At 42.3% G+C, this 16,193-nt stretch overlaps 1 protein-coding gene across 1 annotated transcript in view; it reads left to right on the forward strand.

Annotated features, from left to right (window-relative positions):
* Nucleotides 1-15,854, forward strand: part of Barx2 (BARX homeobox 2) — a 71,195-nt gene extending 55,341 nt beyond the window's left edge. Inside the window, exons 5-7 of the mRNA XM_010616571.1 lie at nucleotides 2,424-2,724; nucleotides 6,808-6,892; nucleotides 14,990-15,854. Of these exons, the coding sequence (XP_010614873.1) occupies nucleotides 2,424-2,724; nucleotides 6,808-6,892; nucleotides 14,990-15,253 (650 nt within the window). The 3' untranslated portion in view covers nucleotides 15,254-15,854. The remainder of the gene's footprint in view (nucleotides 1-2,423; nucleotides 2,725-6,807; nucleotides 6,893-14,989) is intronic.
* Nucleotides 15,855-16,193: the final 339 nt, after the last annotated feature.

Raw genomic sequence — 16,193 nt, forward strand, 5'->3', positions numbered from 1 at the left:
TTTTTTTTTTTTTTTTTTTTTTTTTTGAGATAGGGACTTGCTATGTAATTCAGGCTGCTCTTGCACTATGTACTCTAGCCTGACCTCAAACTTGCAGTGACAGTGATCCTCCTGCTCAGCCTCCCAAGTGGGATTACAGGTGTGCATTCCCACATGCAGCTAGATAAGTATTTTTTAAATGGCTACTTTCTAGTCAATAATACAGAATACCACAATTTACTTAGTCACTGTCCTGTTAATAGATATGTGCATTATGTCTACTTTTTCACAATTATAAACAAGGTTGCAGTGAATATGCTTATACATACATCTTTGTACACATGGGCAAATAGAACACTCAAACTATAGAGTTGCTTAAGAACTTGCTATGTACTGCTTAATTTATCCTATTAACAAATTATACTTCTTACACTACCAGCCCTGATATATAAGTGTCTGTTTCTTCACATCTTTGCCAATGCAAGATTATCACCACACTTCCAAAATATTATTCCATGTTAGTAAAAAAAACTGGTGGTTAAGATCAGTGACAAAGCACTTGCCCAGCTTGTGCAAGGCCCTGAGTTCAAGAGAAAAGTGACTAATAGCTTGAATTATAGGTAGGCATTACACATTTTCTAAATAGATAAGCTTCTGTTTCTAGACCATAAATTAGCCTGATAAAGAAAGAAAGTACATCCCTTCTGAAACAAATGGAGTAAATTAAAGAAGTAAAGCAACTTGAGATGAGAAACATCTGCATGGGTAAGACCTTTCCAGAGACCTCCATGCCCCGTCATCCCATGAGGTGTGCTTAGAGATCTGACACTACATGCCCAGTATCCTAATTTTCTTGCTGTAAAATATCATTCTCAGATTATTTTTTCCTTAAAAAGAATCCACAACACAAAACCTCAAGTGTTAAAGTTGGCTGGAGAGTATTTGGAGGTTGTAGCACTTGGTGATTTATTGTTATTTAACAGTTTTGTGGTTTCTGCTGGGCCTGGCTAGATGTGCAAAGAACATGAGAAATTGTCTGTTTTAATGATTAGGACTGGTGTCCAGAACAGGGGCCTGGGGTTGAATAAAAAGAGCAATGCCAAGTCAGAGCGGAGAGCCAGTTCATCAGCCGCACCTGGTGGCTTCGATGATGGCAGTCAGTTCTAGGCCAGACCTAGTGTGAAGATTGGTTGGCTTTTGCTTGCTTGTATTCCATCTCCAGGGCCACATGAAGGGCCAGAGGGTACCTGACTCTTCTCTGTTTTCATCAGCTCCCAAATGAGAGGTAGGTACTTTTGTGACATCAGCAATTAGAGTTGGAATGGTTCATTGAAATCAGCTACTCTTACTATACAGATGACAAAATTGAGGCCCAGAGAGGCAAAATGATGCCCATACATCATGATCAAGAAATTTTAAACTTGCTGCTATTAAGCAGTGAAGGGAAAGAGGTCTTTTATTTAAACTTGAAAGATTTAGCTTGTTGGACAGAAATATACTCTTGCTTCATAATCCATCAAGCAGATGTGGCGTGTGATGTATATACTGTATGTCTGCCTCCCATCAGCTGCAGCAGAATTGTTAATCAACCTCCAGTCTCTGACCCAGCCCACAAACCCTCCTGAAGCACAGCACTAGGCAGTCAGTCACTGCCACTCTTGAGTTTTCATGCGAACTGAAACCTGTTGTTCCCTTCTTCTAAATGCTCTATCAACACAACTCATGGGTGGTGCTAAGAGCACCGAACTTTAAGCCAGAACAACTTGGCTTGTCCCTCAGTCTTAGCTATACTATTTCAGACAGGTCATCTGGTGTTTCTGGGACTATTTGTTCATTTCTAAAATGAGTGAGTTGAATTAAATCATCCTTAAGCACCCTTCAACTCAGAAAAATGTTATGATTCAAGGCACACGGGCCTCTCAGTCTGTGAATTCAGTTACAAGCAGACAATTGAGTTAAGACCACAGGCAGTTCTTGGGAAGTTTGTGTATCAAAATCAGAAGTATGTATTTCTAGATTTTTCTGATTGCTTCTTTTCATCTGCATGGTTCCATTGGCCTGTATCCGTGAAACCAGAATTTAGGGACTCACAAAGGGGAAAAGCAAAACATTCCCTTAAAACCCAAGGATTTGCAGGAACTTCTTCCTGGCTGAAGGGAGCATGACCTTTCTCACACACTCAGCCAATCGGATCTCTACACTGCCTGCTCACCTTGAGGTTGTCTCAAGGTCCTTTTTCTTCCTTCTTTTCCTCTATGTAAGCCCCCTTTTGTTTTGTCTTGTTTTTATGTTGGTGGTAGTGGTGTGTTTTGTTTTGTTTTAAGCCTCCTTATGAGCAGGAGGCCCTGCCATCAGACAAGTCTCAGCACGTGGTCTTGTTTGGGCTCCCAGCCCCCTTCTATCCTCGTGCCTTGTGGTGACCTGCCTCTCTGTCTGTCTTCCAGGCTCCCCTTCCCTGCGGGCATATCCTCTCCTCTCAGTGATCACCCGGCAGCCTACGGTCATCTCCCACCTGGTCCCCACCACTCCCGGAATCGCCCCAGTGTTATCCCGCCACGTGGCCACTGAGGCTGCATCTGCTGAGATCCAGGGTGGCGAGGCTCTAGCCAGCAGCGAGTCAGAGACAGAGCAGCCCACACCCCGGCAGAAGAAGCCCCGGCGGAGTCGCACCATCTTCACTGAGCTGCAGCTCATGGGTCTGGAGAAGAAGTTCCAGAAGCAGAAATACTTGTCCACGCCAGACAGGTGAGGATGTGGGGAGGGGACTCTGTAGGGAACACTTTTGAAAAGAGGAGATTTGCTTTTGTGGGACATCACTGAGGACTGTTTCAGCGATGCATGACACTGTGGGAGGAGTCATATTCCTTGACTCAGGCATCTCAACCTTGGATTAACAGAACCCAGAATCCATCACATTGGCCCCCAGAGTCTGCCTGTGGCTGAACGCATACTCAGCATTATAGTTCCACATTTAAACTAGACTCTTCCAGTATAACAAGCAAAGGAAAATGGTAAAAATGGTTTCCCAGGCTCTCAGCTGAGAAACAGGCTTATTTTTTAAGGCCACTCATACTTAGACTCAGGCACAATGCAACTAGATCTGGAAATGGGATCCATAATCTCAGTCTTGTCCCCACCCTCCTACCTCTGAGCTGAGTCAGTTTGATGGGCCGGACCTCAAAACTTCATCTCCTCACTTAAGTTGCTGTCTTAATTGCAAAATATGCAAGAATGTGTCTTTTTTGTTCCTTGAACTCACACAGGGATGGTTGAGCTAAAGTTTGATCCTATTTATTGGAAGGATTTCTCAGGTCATTTTTCCCTTTTGCTCTCTGCCTTGTCCCTATCAGCCTTGACTAGTCCTACCAAAATAGTGAGAAGGAGACTCACTGGAGCTCTGAAGCTACTGCATTTAGTAGAGTTGTGATGAAAATGAAAAGTGAAAGAGGATTCTGCAGATCATCCACTGAAAGGGAATTTGTCTACTGAGTTCAATAACCAGGTACCATCAGCTGTTTGCTGAGGGTTTCCTGAGTACCAACCTCTGTGGCAGATGTTACAGATCCAAAATGTAGTAGTAGGCAGATCCCTTCTGTGAAGGAGGTCATGGGGAGGAATGACACAATAGAACATAGCACCATGAACTAGGTACTAGTACCATTATGGTGCTAGGGCTGTAGGAACCCAAAGATATTAATCAGGGTGGCAGGTAGGGAAGCCTTTTCAGAGGAGGTAACATTTAATAAGAGCTTTGATTCCCAGAGGAGTTGGCACACAAGAGGTACAGAAGCAAGTTTTGTTGAACATGTTAAGGGAAGTGCAAAAGGCTGAGATATCACCAGCTTATGGTGTGAACGAGGACGTTGTGAGAGATGGGCTGAAGGATGGAGGAAGGGCCTTATGTTCCTGCCTGAGAAATATGGACTTTGCTGTTTAGGTAGTTAGCAGCCTCTAAGGCCAGAAATGACATGATAGTGTTTAAATTTTAGAACCAAGGCTTTGGTGGCACCATAACTGATTGGTTAAAAGAGGCAAGGGATAGAGTAGGGAAACCAGTTAGGAAAGAATCTAGGGTGTTGACAGTGGGAACAAAGAGGAGAAAACAGGAGAGAAAAATTTTGAAGATGGAATGGGCAGAATTGATAGTGGAGGAAGAGAGCAGAAAGTTAAGGATTCTACGGCTCTTGGCTTGGGCCACCAGTAAATAAGGATGCCATTCAGTGGTGTGGAAGGAAGACAGGAGGCAGGTGGGTTTGGTGGGAGAAGAGTGAGTTCTCTTTTGGACTTGCACAGACTTGAAGGACTTGGGGTGCATTAAGGTGGACATTAGAGGTAATTCACAAACTTGGGGGTTCAGCTGGGATCTCCAGATATAAGTGTTGTTTTGATTTTCTGGCAGGTAACTGAGAGCCTGGTGGGCCTACGTAGCCATGGGTTTCTCATGAGTTGCATGGTGGTGTGCCTAAAAGGTTTAACATACATAGGTGAAATTTTATTTTTCAGAATCCAGAGAGAGTTTTATAGGAATGTTAGCTCTCAGTAAACCTCTTGGGCTTCCCCATGCCTGTCTGGGCATCTCTCAGGTGACCCACACAGGACTGATTCACTTGCCTGGGGAGGAGGACACATCTGGCTGGCACTGAAGCCGCTGCCTGAACCCGCCCTCTGAGATGTTCCTCTCCTCCCTCCCTACGTGACCAGAGCCATGAGCACTCCCTCCTCCCACAGCTCCTGCTCTTGTCCTCTGTATTTGTTTCTCTGGTTTCCTAGGTGATTCCATTTAAGCGAATATGAAGGGAAGTGAGAATTTGTAATTTGTGGCAGGTAATGAGAGAAAGCCGATGACAGTGAAGTGTGTTTCTGTAGCCAGAGTGAGTCAAGGATGCATATTTCCCAAGTGAGCTAATACCATTTGCTAATGCAGTGGCAGAGCTATGAACTTTCCATTGACTAATGCACCTGATGGCCTCAGGTGAACTGGGTTTGGGAAGGCACTTCTGGAGCCCGGGGAGGCCCAGCACACCAGAAGTCTGTGGGATGGCACCTTGGGTCTTGGTTCTCAGTGAATGACTATGGGTTTGCAGTGCTTCATTAATGGGAAAACTAAGCCTCTTAGCCCAGGGAATTTATTGATTTCTTTCTGTTAATCACTTTCAATAAAACTTTCAGCTGTGAGTGTCCCTTCTACAGGGATGGCCAGCTAGATAAGAAAACAGAATTAAGACAGGTTCTGAAATCTGTCAAAGGCACATTCCACTTTGTTAGTGATTTGATGTGTGTGTCTAGACAGAGCAGAGGTGCTGGACAGCTGCACCTAAGAGTACTTGGAACCTTCAGAACCAGTACCCATGGGTCCTGGCAACCAGTAGGTGTCCTCAGGCAGAGAAAGCTATAGCTGAGAACTTGCATTTAGCACTCCCAATGGTTCAAGATGTGTCTGTGCGGATTTGTGTGAGACAGTGGGCAACAGGGCTGCAAGTGGTTACTCTCAGAAACTTGGGGACCTTCAGAGTGGTAGTCACTGACCAAACTGTTTTACAAGTCCACACTGCTTCACTGAGCATGTTGGCACTGCAGGAAGGTGGCTAATATTGGCTCAGGGTGGTGGCCTTTCAGATGGTGCTGAGGTGACTCACATAGGACAGAGGGTACAGCCTAGAGGACTGAGGTTGGGGTTCTGGCTACAAACTGCTCCTATGTTCTACGTCCCTACTCTCCACTTGGGTTGTATGCTACTCCCTAGGATGGAGCATCCCTGCAATTACTTCTGATAGATCTGACTTGTACAAAAATACTGTGGGTGGGGATGTGCCTCGGTATAGGAGATGGTGTATAAGTTAGATCCAAGGAATCCTGACTCCGCCTCTTTCTTACTCTTCCAGAATCATCTTCTAGGGATCAAATGGGAGATGCTGATCAACTTCACAGGGTGTACAAGGAAAAAAATAAAATGGCATGTGGCAGGTCCTTAGTGTGCTTGTGATGCTCAAGAAATAGTCACTGTATTGTTGGAATTAGCCCAACTACCTGCTCTTCAGGAAGGACTTTGGCTTTTAGAACTTTGCAGAAAGCCACAAAAAAAATGCAGAGTCATGATTAGTAATAACCATGGAAAGCAGGAGAAGCTACAACTTTAATGTTTCATGTGGGATATTTATAACATTTAATTTTTGAACATTTTAATTGTTATAGTTCAAGACAGCTACAGTAAATGAATCAATCCATCAAAAAGTATTTTTCATCCCTGGTTTTGAACTTAGCCATGTGAGAGGCACTTCTGTGGATATAAATGAAGTGGATAGCTGTTGAGTTAAGGAGACAGGAATAACACATGTGAAGAGATTGAGGACAATTGAAGACATGGCACCATCTGGTTGGTTGCTGGCGTGTGGGAGGGTTAACCAGAACCCAGAGGCTTACCTATGAGAGATGGGACTTGAACTGGGTCTGGAATGATGAGCAGGATTCCACAGAGAAATGACTTTACTTTTCATTTCCAGTTTGGACTTTGGATTCAAGTACCTATTTCATGGAGGATATGAGTGATTACAGCAGGATTTCATAGTGACAGCTCAGGCGTCCTTTGCAAATCCATAGTAGACCGGGAATGTTTATGAAAGGGGGACTCCCCCAGGTGTCTGTGGGTGTGGTCATCTGTTTCTTAGCTTCCCAGATTTCTTCCATAGGATTTTTGGAAGGAAAGAAAAGTCCTTTGTGGAAGAATTGGTTTAAGGGGGGTGAGTCTGAGCTGGAGCTAGTCAGCAGACCCTCATCTCTCTTGCCCTCTGCTATCTTCCTCATCCTTCCTTTGTATTTCATGCCTTCTAGGTTGGATTTGGCCCAGTCTCTAGGACTCACTCAGCTGCAGGTGAAGACTTGGTATCAGAATCGCAGGATGAAATGGAAGAAAATGGTAAGAAAGGAAAGAGTTGCTCTAACTGTGTGCCAATCCTGATGAGAAGAACTCAATACAGAGCTGTTGGCCTCAGGCAGGCTCCTTTGGTAGTTTGGCTGTGAGATGGGAGCACCTTCTAAGATGCTGCCTGGACAAGTGGGCATTTGAACTTGTCCTGGATTTCTTAACCAGAGGGATATTCATTTTCAGTTAGAAATCAAAAAAAGATCACAAGCCTCCCAGCTTGAACCCTACCTGATGACCTTTTCAAAGGCCTTGAAGGTCCGACCAATAGCTAAGATCAGAAGTCAGTACTCACCCTTATAGTGACAGAGAACGTATGTCTTCCCTGGAATGGAGAGGCCCATATACTTGGAGGCATCTGAGTCACCTGAGCAGCAGGGGAGTCTGCAGGAGTCTAAGCCCCATCCCAGGATGCTGACTGTGGAGCCTGTGACAGGGCTGTTGACAGTCATATCAACAAGCACCCAGGTTATTCTGAAGTGCATGACCTAATGACCACTGTTTCTGTACTATGGCTGCAGTAACTACTCCCATCTTTGATCTTTAAAAGTACTGGGAATAAAAATTTCTACATTTTGTCTATATTTTGAGAAGAACTTGATTTCATTATTGTCTACCTTTTTTTTCTTTTGAAAGGCACTGTTAAACTCAAATTTTCCAAAGTGGTTAACTGCTTAATTTCCCACTTCTGTAATCCACAAGGAACAGGTCAAGGCACGGAAAAGAAAAAATAGGTGTGGGGTACACACCAGTACCCCATGTCCTCTGACATGGGCCTAGCTCCCAACCTCACTGAGTCTTACTGGGTTTTTCTGCCCTGTATGGACCAGGTACACCATGCCTTCCTTGGGACATTCTAATTTGCTGACATATCTGGTCACAGCCATATTTCCTGGTATTTCAAGGGCTAGAAAATATCATCTTTCAACAGTAATCACATTTCTCATATTTGTAAGTTTGGACTGTACTATTACCTGCTAACATTGAGGGGAAAGAATAAACTAAATATTAATGGTAGTACAAGAGAATATTAATGGAAAAAATTAGAAAACTCAACAAGCAGCAGTTATTATAGTCCCAGAAAGGAAATCCCAGGCAGATCTAATAATATCTTTTGGGGGATCTTGATTTGAATTGGCAGTTTTCAAGTAGAGGTGACTTGAATCATGAAGCCGCTTGCTAAGGCAGAGACACTAGATGGGTGTATAAACAATCATATATTGTATAAATTAAAAAATATATATTTAGTGTCTCTTTTGAATCATGCCTTGTCCTGCGGACCGTGGGAGGTAATGAAATAAAACATAACCATTGCCTTCATGGAATTCATGACCTAGTTAGAAAAAGGAGGCCCAGAAAGCAACTAGAGAGGAAATTTATGATTAATTGGTTGTTTATTATAGATTGATTAAGCTTTTTTGAGCGCAGCAGAGAGCTAGTAAGGAAGGTTGAGAGAGAAGTTACAACTGAAAGATGAGTGAGATTCAGTTGAACAGCCAGTCATTCCAAAAACTCCACAGTGCTATGCACCTGAAACTTACAGTGGAAACCATTTGGGGGGTTGTTCTCTGAAAGAACCAGACTGGGGAGTGAGAACTGCTGGGCCATGTTCCCATGCTTGCCCCTCCCTGGCTGGATCTGGGCAAGTCCCTTCAGTGCTCTCTGTACAAGTTCTACCACCTACCTCCTGCCTTGTCAATCATCATCATTGGAATCAGTGTCTCCTGAGTAGCAGAGGCATTGTTCAAAATGGTTATCAGTAATCTGCTCATGAGTCAGATGACTAAGGGACTGACAGCCAGCCCTCTGCCTGTACCGCCGGTACCTGTAGGACAATGCATGTTCCCTTGCCTCTGACATCACTTGTTTTTCACCAGCCACCATGCTGCTGACATCATTTGTGGGCTGGTTGTTGATAGTCATGGATGCCATATAAATCAAAATGGAAGTATCTCCGCACAATTAACCTCAGAGAATGTTCTAGGCCAATCAGATGAAGGTCCCTTTGGGAAACAAAAGAGCCAAGCTTTTCATTTCACATTAACAATAATTTATAGTTAGTTTCATTAGGGAATGCAGGTACAGGTACAAACTATGAATCTGTCCATTAAAAAATAATCATACTAGTTGGAGAGACAGGCATGAAAACTAAACTGTACAGAGAGACTGGGGCAACTGAAGGAGGATTTATAGGATTCAGAATCAGAATAGAGAAAGGGAGACTTCACGGGAGAGGCACCACCTAAAAAAGTTTCAGTGGGTAAATAGAAATGTACCCCTGAAAGTGGGAATGAATTCAGATAGGAAGAAGGGACAGGAGTCCTTAGGTGCATGCAAGCATTTCAAAATGGCAGGAGTTGCCTGTGAGGGACTGTGTTCTATTGGGAGTCTGAAATCTGACTCCCTTGGAACAGCGAGGCATTGTTGAGATTTGGATTGCTTCATCTGTTTTCCTGGTAAAACTCTTTCAAGGCTATCTCTTCAGGTACTGAGAGGAAAAGAAAAAGATAATTGGGTAATAAAGATGTCTCAAGGCTAGTAACCTAATTGGAACTGGAAAAAGATTAGCACTTGTTTCTCATACGTATTCACATGGCTGCCAAGGACTACCTGCCAAAACCAAGATAGCATCTCCAACTAGTTTTGACTGGTCAGCATTTGTAATCTATAGCGGTTGGGTAAATCTAATCTTGCACATTAGATGGGACACTCACCCTCTATTCCATTTCTGTTGGCATTAACTCCAGTAGGATCCACAGTGTTTTGCAACAGGCTGAATGCATCTTATTATTCAGTGGTCTTGTTTTAGCTTTAAAATACAGCGAGATGATCCAAGTGGATACCACATTCTTCTCCCACTTGCAGAATTTGTGTGGGCTACATACCGCCCACCATCATTATCTTTTGCATTGAAAGTCCCCAGATAGTCAAGAATTCTGTGAAATCATTACCAGTTAATATCTATGTAATCTTGGACAGGTTCCTTAACCTGTGGGTGCCTCATCAGTAAAATAACTTAACATATACCTTATAGAGTTGTATCAACTGAGCTAATTTCTATATAAGAGCAGTGAGGGCCATGTAGGACACCGCCAAGGGGTGTTAGCTGCCATTATTATTGTTGTTATATATCTATCCACAAAATCCATGTCTCCAAAGATCCAAATTTATGGAGGCTAACAGAGATAAACTGAAAGAAAATTCCATGGGTTTCTGGGACCCTGTGCTTTTCTTCTGGTTAAGAGTAGCCCTGGCTACTTGGCATTTGGGGCCATACTTGAGGTGTAACAGAACATCCTGTGTTCAGGCTGGGACACTCAGCTAATGTGAACCATAATGTTCTCGGAGGAGATTTATGGCTGGAGCATCAAAACTTGTTTTTTTCAGCTTCATGAAAAGTGCCATCAGTTATGTGGCCCACACAGTTCTAAAAAGCTATAGATAGAAAAGGGAACAAAAAGGATGCAGGTCAAGAGTCTATTTCCTGCAATCTGCAAGGACACTGGGTGATTGCAGATAAATGCCAGACACAGAAAAAATAGTCATGCATTTTATGTGTCCCCTACACATTCTGTAGGATAAAATACTGGTAAAAGTGTTGGCTTTGAATAGGAAAGCTGTTTCCTGTCTCAGAAGGGAAAGAGGGAGAAGGTTCCCCTCTACACTGGCATTCTGTGGTCTCTAGCCAGACTGCTTGTCCCCCACCTAAGCATCTCTAGAAGGAAGAAAAAGATCATCTTCACATCCTCAGTGCCAGAGCATTTGAATGCCTTGCTTTGGAGTTTGGAAGAAAACTGTCAGCAGACTGCAGAGCTAATAAAAGTAGATGGTATGCTACATATTTCTTCAAGAGGCAGAGAGAAGCATGTGATCTCTGGTACAGTGGATTGCCTGGCATCGTTGCACCAAGGGAACAAATCAGCTCTAGGAATAGCTGGGGAGGAGTACCGCAGGGTGCATGGAAGTACAGTTCCTGGTGCAGGGAGGTTCTGAGATAATTGCATGTCTCAGGTGTGCTTGGAGGCAGGGGGCCAGAAGTTGATGTGGAAAGCAGCCAATAGGGTAGTTATCTCCTAATTATTGCTTGCACTGGAATGTTTTATTCCATTTAAAAATGGTCTGATTGTTTTGATTTCTTTTTCATGCTGTAGGAAAACAGCCAGATGAGATCGATCCAAGCTGTGTGGGTGGTGTTCTCTAATTGCTGGGCTGGACTTTCTTTTGCCAATTAGGTGGCTTCCTTAGACCGGCCCTTTCTAAAACATGATTACTGCATGGGGCAACTTACTTTTATATAACCTCTTTCATACCCAGTGGAGTTGCTTTCAACAGGTAAATTCCTTCTTGGCACACTTAGGTACTTTCAAAAGCCTGTGCTCAGAATGAAATCAAAATCAGATACTGACTCACCTGAAAATGACTACAGGGACATCTTCTCCCCAGAGATGTTTTCTGTCAGCATCCACGCTTTTTTAAAGGTCCCTTCACAACTCTGTGTTAGCTGTTCAGGCAGATTCAAACAGAGCAGATTCACTGCTAAAAGGAGGTGTTTCTTGAGAACATGTGGTTTTCCTCATACCTGTACACAAAAATTAGTTCAAATTTTATGATAGATCTAAATGTAAAAACTAAAACTATAAGGTTCTTAGAAGAAAACATAAAGGTAAATATTTACAATATGAGATAAGACAAAACCTCCTTAGAAATGACACTGATAGTATAAATAACAAAACTTAAATGGAACTTCATAAAAATTATGAACTGTTCTGCTGTGAAGAAAATCAAGAAAGATAATCCATAGAATGGAATCCAATATTTTCAAAACTTATATCTGATAAGGGACATTTTAAAATACTTAAATAACTTTCATAGCACACTAAGAAAGAGATAACCACGTTTAGAAAGGGTAGTAAAGGATTTGAATAGATTTTTCTCCAAAGAAGATACACAACTGTCTAATAAGCACGGTGAAAAGATGCTAAACTTCATTAGTCATCAGGGAAATGCAAATCAAAACCACGATGAGCTACCACTTTGCACCCATTTGGATGACTATAATCAAGAAATCATAGTAACAAGTGTTGGTAAGGATATGGAGAATTGGAATCCATATATGCCGTTGTTTGAAATGAAAAATGATGCCACTGCTCTGCAAAAACAGTCCTAAAAATGTTAATAATGTTAATCATAGAGTTACCACATGATTCAGCAATTCCATTTCTGGGTGTATACCCAAAAGAAGTGAAAGCAGGAAGTTGGACAGATATTCACATACCTTTGTTCATGCTAGCATTATTAGCATTATTAACACTAGGCAAAAGGTAGAAGTAACCCAAATGTCCATCAACAGATAAATGAATAAACAAAACATAGTATATGCATAAAATAGAAGGTTATTTTCTCAGGCACTCTGCAACATGGATGAACCTTGAGAACACTATGCCAAATGAAAGAAGCCAGTCACAAGAGTCTACATATCAAATGATTCCATTAATATGAAATGTCCAGAATGGAAAATGTATAAAGATAAAAGGAAGATTTGGTGGTTGCCTAGGGCTGAGTTCAAGGAGTTGAGGGGAAATGCAGAGTACTGCTGATAGGTATGAAGTTCCTACTGGGAGTGATGAAAGTGTTCTGAAATTGCATTGTCATAAGAGGTTCCCAACTCTGTGACTGTACTAAAAATTACTGCATTGTGCACTTGAGATGGTCAAACTGTACAAGTGAATTGTATCTCAAAGCTGTTTTGTAAAAATTTGTGATTTGATGGTTTGCTACACTCTTAAAGTTCAGCTCCTGAAGGACCTCTGCTGTTCTTGAAGAAGAGACATTGTCAGTAAATATCACTGACTACATAGAAAGTTTATTGGAAGTTAGGCTTTCCTAGGAGAGACACAGAATTTGCTTTCACTGAACTTCTGTGCAACTAAGGAAAATACCATTAAGTTAGTAAGTGCTGTAGTTTGAATCTAGAAATTTCTCAAAGACCCATGTTTAAAGCCTGGGTCCTCAGCTTGAGGCTGTTGGAAGGTGATGAGACTTTAAGAGGTGGAACCTAGTAGAAAGGAGTTAGGTCACTGGGGGTGTGTCCTTGAAGAGCATATGTCCTTTCCTGTCTCCCTCCCCCACCTCTCTCTTTGCTTCCTGTTGACCGTGAGGTGAGCAGCTCCCTCTACCTCAAGCTCTTGCTACTATAATGTACTAACTCCCCACAGGCCCCCAAAGCAACAGACCAAGTGTCCACAGACTGAAACCTCCCAAACTATGAGCCAGAATAAACATTTCCTCCTTCTATGTTGATTTATCTCAGGCATTTTGTCGCACAGATGTAAAGCTAACTAACACAGTATAAGTCAGCTTACACTCCTAATTCACTGCTTAATTCAAATCCTCCCAAAGCCCTTCTCACTAGCACCCTAGAAAATCAACCTCACCAAGTTAGGTTTTAAAGCCAATGGAAAAGGACCATCTGTTCCATTTAAAGTAAGATATAAACAGGAAAATAATTATCCCTTTCTACATATGGGATTCCCATGTAGAACTCAAATTGGGTTAATAAATGTGTAAGACCTTTCATATCAGCAAAAGCCATTTAGGGTACAATTCTTCTGCTTGCTTTATGTGGAAAAGCTTATTGAGAAAGATTAGTTAATTCCATCACAGTTATTAAATAACTGCTGTATGGAGGGACTTAGGAGTAAAGTAGGCAAGGAGACATGCAGAGACAGCATTTTATGAAAAACTCCCATGGCAAATGGCAAAGAGAATTTGACTTGAAGCAAGGCTTCCAGGCATGTTCTGAGATGAGGAAATCAATCTGCCATTCAGGAACGTGTCTGGCCCTCTCACACTTATTATCTGCGGGCTACCCTCAACTTACCCTGTGAAATTATTATCCCCATTTTGCAGATCAGAAAACCGAGGTTCAGCCTCTTTAAAGGGTGTTTCCCACAGACAAAGCTGATAAGTGTCAGAGTTGGGACTACTTTTCCAAATTTCAAATTTCATCCTACTACACCCTATTCTTTAAATTATAAAAAAAACCTATATTTTATAATGCATTTTTTTCTGATAATAGAAATACTTATACACAATCCTTGTTGAAAATTTACAAAATACATAAAGAACACAAACAGATGAAAATTTTTCCAAGATCCAGACACTACAAACAAGAAGACATATAGTTGTCTAGTGTACAAGTTGGACTATGCTAATAGCCTTTTTGCAAAAATGAATAATCAAACCATATCAAATTCAGTGGTTAAATTAAACGATGAACTTATGAGGAAATATGATGTGGTTCTCATCTAATTTTGTTTTTGACCAGAATTGTGGAATTAAGTTTACGAACCAAGGTACTACTGTATTTGTAAAATTTCCCATTTTATTAGACACTACCCTGTATAATGTTGTAATAATTATCAAATATTTTCTTTTTGGGATATGCTATCATTATGTACCTGATTACATGGCTAAACCTTTAGGGAACCCTCCTAACTTTTGCTGTTATAACAAATATTGTGAAGAATATTTTACAAATCACCTTTATCTCAGTCTTAGATAACTTTTTAGAATTTATACTAAGGAATTTCCATGTCAAAAAGGGTTGCATGTTTTGAGACTTTCGATTTGAATTCTCAGATTGTCTTAAAAAGTTTGTGTTAATTACACCTTCACATTAGAGTGTAATTGTTTTTCCTTCTTGCCATAAACATTGTCCTTTTAATTTGTCAACATGATAGTTTGGATTAACCTTTTACTTTTCATTTATTTCCTTATTGAATTAATTATTTTTAGGGAGGTGTTGGGAATCCACCACTACATTCCCTGTCCCCTGGAGTTGATCTTTCCTGTGCTTATGATCAAGTAAATAAATGACAAAATTGGGATATTGACTAAAAGTGCATGAAGCCTGAGTGGAACCATCTTCATAGTCCACAGGAGAGGAGGACTTTAAGATATGTTTTGCCAAACTCTCTATCCTGGCTGCTGGGAAGGAAGGGTTTAGATGCTGTGTGAGTTGTTGGGGTGGGTGTGGAAAAGTGACGGAAGGAGTTAATTTAGATTCTGTAACATTTTTTTCTCATATAGGTTCTTAAAGGTGGACAGGAAGCACCCACAAAACCTAAAGGTCGTCCCAAGAAGAACTCCATCCCTACATCAGAAGAGATTGAAGCTGAAGAGAAGATGCACAGCCAGGCCCTGAGCCAGGAGAGCCTGGAGCCCTCACAGGAACAGGAGGAGCCCTGCACACAGGAACTAAAATCGTGTGACGTCCCCTTGGAGGTGGCAGAGTCACCAGGCCAGCCCCAGGAGCTGCCAGGAGCCTCTTCCAAACCCTTGCCATTAAGCTAAAATAAAACTCTTTTGGGGGAAGGGAGACTGGGAAGAAGGGAAAAGTGAAGGCAGGGAGACTAGGGAGAGAAACACTTCTAACACCAGCTGAGGGAGAAGAGATACACTTGCCTCCTACCCTCCTACAGTTCTCTGCGCCTTCATCGCAAGCATCTGATGAAGACTTGCTTGTCTTAAGCCTTCCTCTTCCTGGAAGGCTGTGTAAGCCATAGATGCCCTTGATTGAGAGAGACAGTGCCTTGGAGCTCCTGTCCCTGTAGGGGTGATGGCTGTTGGGCTGGGTAGACGCACCCCATCAGCCTGCAGTGGAGGGTATCACTCACCTGCTCCCTCCCCGTGGGCAGTCAGTCATCAAGTAGAGAGAGAGATGGAGGCTCTTGGACAGCCTGCCCAGGCTTCTTGCTGACTCAGCACTTATTTCTGTAGGTTTAATGTTTTGGGTCTTTCTTTGGGGTGGGATAGAGTTGGAGGAAGGGAGTTGTGAATTCTTAGAAATGTTTCTGGATCATGTTTGTTTGGAGACGTGTGCCTTTGTACCCATTATCAGATGGTCAGGTGACCAGTAACTGATAAGCCTTGTTTTTCTTGCTTCTTTAAGTTGCCTCCCTGAAGCTGCCAATGCAGATATGTTAAGATAACTTTTATTTTTTAATTAAAAATAAATCTTTCAAAAGGGTTGAGTGTCCTGTTTCTTCTGGGGAGTGTAGGTAACCCTCTTGAATGTGTCCTATGGGGAGAAACCAGAAAGACAGCCAGGCTCCCTGAGCTTCCTTTCCCCATCTACAAAATAAAAGGCTGGGCAAGGTCACTGGAATCCTTGTGGCAGGAGCCATGGGACTCAGGACTGAGAGCCCAGGGTGAGGAAGGAGCAGTGCAGCTGGGCTCCATCTACCACAGAAGCTGCTCTACATTTTGAGTGTCCAACTCTAGAAATACTTTT

This window comes from Fukomys damarensis, unplaced genomic scaffold, assembly GCF_012274545.1.
Source record: "Fukomys damarensis isolate Sample0158 unplaced genomic scaffold, DMR_v1.0_HiC HiC_scaffold_16, whole genome shotgun sequence".
Taxonomy (NCBI): domain Eukaryota; kingdom Metazoa; phylum Chordata; class Mammalia; order Rodentia; family Bathyergidae; genus Fukomys; species Fukomys damarensis.